The following is an 8,467-nucleotide window of genomic DNA, read 5'->3' on the forward strand; positions in this document are numbered from 1 at the left end:
ATATATATATATATAATTTTTTTTTTAAATTTAAAAAGTTCCACTTTGTTTCTCTGATCTTTACTTCTCTGCTTTAATCATACACCTATATATAAACACTCCCACTTCTCAGTTTTCTGTTTTCTTCTTATAAAAGAAATGTCTCTTATATATTAAATAAAATAAAATGTCCAAGTGCCGAGAGAAAGTGTTTCTCCTAATTAGAGTGCACTTTACCTAGTCATTTCTTGTCTCATGAAAGCCAGTTTAGTCAAAAAGAATATATTATATATATGAGATGTACCTATAAAAGAAATCTAACACGATCTCTTCTTTTGGGTGCTCTTTAAGTAATTGTACTTGCATACTCATTTTGATAATTTGGCCACATATTCATCAAATCATCATAAATGCAAAAAAAAAAAAAAAAAAAAAGAGTTTGCTATCTGGTGTCTGATAATGGTATAAAAAAAAAATAATAATAAAAAGTAAGGAAGGTTTAATTTTAATGTTATAATGAAGTAAGCTGCAAGCATATACCATTACATGCCTTTTCCTTTAATAGACCAAAGACCATTATAGTGTTGACGCGAGACAAAAGTAATAATAGAAGAAAGAAAACCAGGACACGGCTATTTGCCTATTTGGTTCTTCATATTTATATATATATGGACACTTTTTCTTAGGCGGTTCACTTTCAGTAGTAGTATTCTCGCATGTAATAAAGGTTTAGATGTAACATACGATATTTATTTTATATAATAAAGATCATGATTTTCAAAAGATGCAATAATATTTTGTTTTCTGATTCATACTAGTTATTATGTACCTCATATATGTGATAAATATACATTGATATGACTTGTAGTTTTGATTGCGTAATTACGCCTAGTAGTCTCTAAAAATACCATCTTTTTTTTTTTTTTCCCAATCCACAAGTGCGGGAGGGATGAAATTGAAAGAAGTTTTTTAAATTGAAAGGAGACATTTGTTGTTTCTAAAAAGAAATGGATAAATTGTAAAAAATTAGAGCTAGAAGGTATATTTATGTAATAATCCATTAAAATGAGGGTCCTTAGAAGTCCCTATATATTATATGATGTATTGTACATTTACACATATATGTATATGTATATATATTGGTTTCATGAATCCAAACAGAAGTTCACAGATCAATATGCACCACAACACTAGAAAAAGCAAATCACACTTTTGAATTGTTGGGGTTAGATTTTCAGAGTTTAAGAGGAAGTACTGATGGGATACGAGTGATAGGCACACCCACCATTAAAGGAGTGGATGGATTGGTGGACAAAATTTTTCTCTTTCTTTGGGAAAAAAAAAAAAAAAAAGGCTTTTATTGGTATCAGGAGTAGGAGCACTGCAGCCACAGTTTGTCCACCTATGGTGTCTGTCTACTAAAAGATTTCTATGAGAAAAATGGAGTGAGTGGGAAGAGAGAAAAAAAAAAAAAAAAAGCAATGGGAATCTTTAAAGTTGATTCAGATTAAGTAATCTTTTATCTTCCAATTGGATTCGCCACACATGATCCCTTGCTTTTTTTTATTTCTATTTTTTTATTTAATGAAACAGTACATAACAGTTTGTACATGTCATTTTAATTTAGGGTATTTCCGATTATATAAATATATACATAAATAGGGTTTTCGGTATTATAGTTGGGATGGATAGACTTGATATTTGAGAAAATTTAATTGGTTCGAGGGTATTTTGAGTCTAATTTTATAACACAATGAGATTTTGGGCATTTAAATAATAAGAAGAGTAAAAGTGGTATTTAGGCAAAATAAATGGGTATTTTAGATTTTTTTTTTGTTTAAATAATTGCAAAATGAGAATGATGATGATGCATTGCAATGATAGTTGTAGACAAAACCTAATCGTAAATTCACACCTAAACTCCCCCTGATATGTAGAGTTCCAATCACTCACCTGAAGCACATAAAAAAAAAGTCAGATTAGTAAAGCAATAAAGTCATCTTTCTTTCTTCTCTTTCTAAGATCATCTCCTAAGTAAATATTAATACTAATTGTATATTTAGTACTAAAAAATGTGATAATAGTATATTTAACATGTTATTTTCGTTTGTACTCTAACGCATAATGCTATTTTAAATGATAAATTTACTTTTTATCAAATCATTAAGTTTTAAAAGTAGTAAAAGTAAATTATTAATTTTAAAATGTAAAAATTACAATGATTAAATGAAAAAAAAAGAACATATCAACTAATAATGATCAGATATTAAATTTACCATATACTATACAAATTTGTCACAAAATATAGAATATGACAAATTTAATGTAAAAAATGGTAATGTATTGAAAAGTATTTACACTTAAATATCAAAATTTATAATTGGTACATTAATTTAAACATTGTATTGGATATGCTCTGAGATACACACATGCTTCGGTGCTCCATAACCCATTTCACCACCCCTGGCCGACCAATGTGTTGTGTGGTGTGTGTAGTAGTATGAGTAAAAATTAGACCCATCATTCTATAGAATTGGACCATGTCCTTTTTATTCTGTTAATGTGTCTAAAAATATCTAAAGTGGGAAAAGAAATGAAGGTGGGGGACGAATGACACCAATAAACACGTTGCCGTTGACAAAATAAATCTAAACATACGAGCAAAGAAAATACTTCTTTGTTAGCCATGTGTCAACCTCTCATTTTTTTTCTTCATGTTTTGTTTTTGTTTTTTGTTTTTTCTATTTCATTTCACTTTTAGTTTCTTTTATTTTTTTTCTTTCCTTTTTGCTTATAACTTATATACAATTTATTTTTAACTTTTTTTTTCTTTTCTTTTCTAAACATTTTTTTAATTTTTTATTCTTTTCTTTTACTTATCGTCTATTTTTATTTTTCTCTAATATTCTTTGGCAATTCATTTTTTTCTACCATATCCTTCTTTAAAATACTTTCTATTAATTAAAATAAATTATTTCAAATATCTCCCAACTTAACTTTTTTTTTTTTTTTTTATCAAAAACTCTTATACAATTTTAGTTCTTTTTTTATGTGAATTTGAAATATTTCTTTTTCTTTGATTAATGAATTTGGGTTGTTTGGTTGGTAGATTCGTATCCTAATTCGAATTATGGTTCATGATTCACTACAGTATTTTTTCTTAAAAAAATACACGTAAATTAAGAATAATTCTGAATCTATAAATCAAACGTTTATTTTAATTTTTTAAAAAACAACTTGTTTTGATGCCAGATTAAATTTATAAAGTTATTCGTGACTCAACTAGTAAAAAAAAAAAAGAATTGATAATGATTTGGCGACTTTAGACCCAATGGGATGTAAGCGAGGACTCGTAATCGTGTCCATCTTTATAAGGGAGAAGCGTGGCAAAGGCAGTGATGAACTGAACTGAATGAAATCTCCCTTTTAATTCAGATTTCATTTCACACCCCAAAAATAAAACAACAAGAAACAGAAGAATAAGAAGAAGAAGAAGACAATAATGGTGGTTGATGATTTGGCGGTGGATATTATGACCATCATGCTTCTCTCTCAAGCTCCTTCTTCCCCTAGATTCCCCTCTGTTTATTCCAAAAGGTAAAACATAATCTTCCCAGATCTTCCGTTTTCTGTCTTTGCTTTTTTCCTTTTTCTTTTTTTTTTTTCATTTTCAATTATCAGATTTGATGGGTTTGATTCCGCGTCTCCCATCTGGGTTTGGTGGGTTTCAGGAGATATTTAGGCTTGGTTTAGATATAGTCTTTCTTTAGCGTTTGTTTTGGGAATAAAATTAGGCGCTCTCTTTAGAGATTCATTCATATATATACAAATATAAATAAATATTTCAAAAAGATAAAAAAAAACCCTTCGTTTTTTTAATGTTCTATCGATATTCTTTGTGTTGAATTTTTGTTTCATTTTCTTTGGATTTTTTTAATTTTTTTAATTTTTTTAATTTTTTTTTGATGTGGGTGTGTGAGAAATTTGTTTATTTGATTGTAAAATCTAGGCTTTTGATGGAGGGGAGATATAGTGGTGACTGACTGAGAATGATGAAGGTGTTTGTGAGATAATTGTTTACTTGATTCTTTTGGGGGAATATGGCAATAATAACAATAAACCCTAAACCAACAACACCAAAACCCTCCAAGGAATTCACTTGAAATGGGAGATTCTCGCCTCACAGCCCTGTCATTATTGGAGAATCATCACCACTCATCCACACTTTTCTTGTCCATGGATTCAAGCGCTTCCTCTTCCCACGACGAATTCGATTTCGACACGAATCGCCAAATCCCGCCCTCTCACCCCCCTGACATCAACTTGCCCCTTTCAGTCGAGCGCAGCCCGCCTCCGCAGCAGCTGCCATGGAACGCCGAATCTTGTGAAATTTTAGATGTTGGTCTTGTTCCACACGTCTTTGAGACTGAGAGTTTGGTGAGCATTCCCAAGATTGGCCGAAAATGTGCCAAGCGGGTTGATAGCATATGGGGTGCTTGGTTTTTCTATACTTTTTACTTCAAGCCTGCGTTGAGGGAGAAATTGAAGGCGAGAATTATTCGCGACAACAATGGAGTTTCGGGGTTTGATAAGTCCGATCTCAACCATGATGTTTTCATGGTTCAACATGACATGGAGAACATGTACATGTGGGTCTTCAAGGAGAGGCCCGAGAATGCTTTAGGTAAGATGCAGCTCAGGAGTTACATGAACGGGCATTCTCGCCAAGGGGAGCGCCCCTTCCCGTTCAGTGTTGATAAGGGATTTGTTCGTTCTCACAGGATGCAGCGGAAGCATTACAGGGGTCTATCGAACCCCCAATGTGTGCATGGTATCGAGGTTGTTCCTTCCCCGAATCTCACTGGATTTAGTGAGGAAGATCAGAAACGTTGGATGGAACTTACCGGCAGGGAGTGGAATTTTACAATCCCTCCCGAAGCGAGTGACTTTAGTTCATGGAGAAACCTTCCCAACACAGATTTTGAGCTTGAGAGGCTGCCTTCTCCGATAAAGAGGAACACAAATAATAATTCGAAGAAGCTGCTAAATGGGTCTGGCCTGAACTTGTCTACCCAGCCATTGAACCACAGTAGTTCTGAGGGGATGGACCTATCGCCCGTGAGCAGCAAAAGGAGGAAGGGGCTATTCCCGAATGGAAACAATGACTATTGCTACTTGGCAATTAACCCTCCACCCGATCGGATTCCAGATACAGAAATTCACCAAAATGGACCACACTGGCTGAATGACTTTAGCGGGGTGATGAAGAATGTTTACGGGCCTGTTACCGGTGCAAAAACGATTTATGAGGATGAAGAAAGTTATCTGATAATTATTAGCTTGCCCTGTGTAGATCTTCAGAGGGTTAAAGTTTCTTGGAGGAATACTCTTACACACGGTATCATTAAGGTGTCCGGTGTGAGCACATCTCGCGTGCCGTTTATCAAGAGACACGATAAGGTTTTTAGGCTTACAGATCCCTCATCGGAGCACTGCCCTCCAGGAGAGTTTGTCAGAGAAATCCCGCTTTCAACCCGAATCCTCGAAGACGCTAACATAGAAGCTTACTACGATGGGCCAGGATCAGTACTTGAGATTCTGGTTCCAAAACTCCACGCAGAACCGGAAGAGCACGAGATTCGAGTTTGCTTTCGCCCTCACCTCGGAGGGAAAAACGATCTCACGTTTAGTTGAGATTTGCAATAAAAGAGAGGGACTTGCAAGGCTCGTTTCCATCATATTGAGGCCTCATTGTTTCTCTAACTCTGTAACATACATTTTACGCTGTGAAAGTGAATGAATGTTTTCACATTTCTTACATATTAACAACTTGCAATTGAATCTAGTCGTTTATACAGTTATCTTTGGTTATTGGCATCTTGTATGCATGGGATAAGAGTGTAATTGAGCTCCATACTTTTTGAGTGTGCAACAAGAATACGTATACATATATATATATATATATATTTCTCTTACTATATGTGTTCATATTTTTGATAATTTAGTGGGGTATGTTTCTCATAAGGGAATGATAAGTGATGCTCATTATTGAATTTGAACCGCCACCAGCAGTGTGGGGACTTGGAACATGTGAAATGAAAACTGAATCTTAAATAAAATTCAATCGTGCAGTTGATAGCTAGCGTAAGCCACAGTCAGTTCAACTTTCATGTTTTTGTCCTCATTTGTAGTACACTTGAAAGCTGACCAAGACATGGATTAACTCATCTTGTCGACATATTAATGTTATGTTAATTATCTATTTTTTTATTTATTTATTTTTCTTTTTGTTTCAATTTGACTCAAACACACACATATATACAACTATATTTTTTTTTGTTTTAATTTGACTCAAACACACACATATATACAACTATATATATTTAAAAAAAAAATGTTCTTTTTGTTTTAATTTGACTCAAAACACACACACACACATATACAACTAGTTTATGGTGCGAGTATTAATAGTCGAGAAAATTGCATTAGTACACTCTAAACTATTCGTTTTTAACATAATGAACCCCAAATTGTTAACTTTAGTAAATTACACTCCTAACTTTAAAAACAGTAACAATTGAGGAAACTTATAAAATTCATTAAGAGAAATTGAGGTAACTTATTAAGGTAAGAAGTTGAAGAACAAAAAGTATAAAATTCATGCACACATACTAACTTATATTAAGTATGACATGCTAATCATATATATATATATATATATATTTAGGGATGCTAACAATGTTCTAATAATAATAACCTAAATAAATATAGCCAATTTATAATTATTTTTTTTTAAAATGATATTCATAAAAACTTTTCTCATATATAACAAGTTTTAAATTTTAACCTAAATAAGATTATAGTTTATGAAAATTAACAATTTCATATTATACATAATGATGGTTGGAAAAAATTGAGAAGAAATATACATCTTCTCTACTATAAGTACATATTCATTAGTAAAAATATTTATGGAAGTAAAAAAAGAAAAACAATAAATGAGGTGTTTAAAGAGAAAATTAATGAAATATTTTTAATGGGAAAAAATGAAAAATACAAGATTGAAAAAAAGAAGAAAAAGAACAACATTTAAAATACAATAAAAAAATGAGAAGGGAAAACGTTGAAAAACATAATTAAGGAAAAAAAAAGCTTGAAAGCAAAAAAAAAAAAAAAAAAAAAAAAAAAAAAAAAAAAAAAAAAAAAGAAGAAGAAGCAAATAAGCACACAGTTGAAAGCTCTCAGATTTGATTTTCACTGATTCGAGTTTTCAGTTTTAGGTTTCTATAGTAAAAAACTCTCAGAAAATGTCACATCTAACTTTTTCTGCTACAGTGAAAAGCTCTCAGAAAATATCACATTTCAGCTCGAATTGAAAACTCGAATTCGCGAAGTGAACGAAGCCTAAAACTTCGACTCATCCGTGCTTCTTATATATAGAATAGATACATTCCGAATTCATACTCCCATAAAAGCAGTAATCCAACATGCACTAATAATACTCGCCTAAAAATAAAGAAGCAAAAAATAAAATGTAATAAAAAATAGCACAGACAAAGGAAAAGAAAGAAAATGCAATTATGTTGATAATAAAAAGACAAACTATTAAAAGAATTCACGGAAATAAAAAAGAAAAGTAAATATTTAAAGAAAAACACTGAAAACAACAAGACAAATTGCACGTAGAGATATTGTAAGGTTTACAAGGGCATGCGCATGCTTAATTAAAAAAAAGAGGGGAAAAAATGGCCATGGGTAAATAGATGCACAAGACCCAAGTGTAAGCAAACTGGTCAACCGCCAGTTTCTTGCTTATGCAATCTTTTTATATATCTATTGAATTAACAAAACTAATGGTTTTGTATGTGTGTGTGAGATTCCATCTCATTAAAAGTAATAAAAAATAAAGAACCTTTGCAGGGAAAAAAATGGAAAAAAGAAAACAATTTTCAAATAAGAAACAAGTTATCAGAGTTGAAAATAAAGCTGTAAATTTGGACCGGACTAAATGAGCCGGTCCGAGGCCCGTCACTATTGATTCAGAATTAGCCTGAAATTTTGAGTCGGGCCAGACCAAGATTTTGAGTCTAAAAATTTATTCAGACCGGGCCGGCTCAGCTCAAACACTCTTTTAAAAGATTTTTTTGTTGTTGAAAATGTCTTATAAAATTCTGAGTCGGCCTTAAACTTTTCGGACATAGGATCGGATTAGGCCGTCCCTCTCCCATTTAAGGCTGGCCAGTTTGAGCAGTTTGAACTTTTACCTCTAGTTGAAAAAGATAAAAAGATACAAATAATCATATAGGGATATATTTGGAATACTAAAAGGGCGTAACAAGTAATAGTTAGGATTTAAATTTTAATTAGTCGGTGATTTAAAAAGGGATGTGAGAAAAGCAGAAAAGGGGGACAATAGACCCAAGATTTATATGTTTATTATAAGGTATATTTTTAATGAGATTAAAAATCTATAAATATACTTCCTGAA

At 32.0% G+C, this 8,467-nt stretch overlaps 1 protein-coding gene across 1 annotated transcript; it reads left to right on the forward strand.

Annotated features, from left to right (window-relative positions):
• The first annotated feature begins 3,365 nt into the window (after nt 1–3,365).
• LOC21404171 lies at nt 3,366–5,905 on the forward strand. Its single transcript, XM_010113185.2, has 2 exons — nt 3,366–3,576; nt 3,989–5,905. The coding sequence occupies exon 2, from the start codon at nt 4,144–4,146 to the stop codon at nt 5,671–5,673; it is 1,530 nt and encodes a 509-aa protein (XP_010111487.1). The 5' UTR covers nt 3,366–3,576; nt 3,989–4,143; the 3' UTR covers nt 5,674–5,905.
• Nucleotides 5,906–8,467: the final 2,562 nt, after the last annotated feature.

Source organism: Morus notabilis, unplaced genomic scaffold, assembly GCF_000414095.1.
Source record: "Morus notabilis unplaced genomic scaffold, ASM41409v2 Scaffold256, whole genome shotgun sequence".
Lineage (NCBI taxonomy): Eukaryota > Viridiplantae > Streptophyta > Magnoliopsida > Rosales > Moraceae > Morus > Morus notabilis.

Excerpts from the sequence above, each read along its gene's own strand:
- LOC21404171 (XM_010113185.2), top strand. The coding sequence starts at position 4,144 with ATGGGAGATTCTCGCCTCACAGCCCTGTCATTATTGGAGAATCATCAC.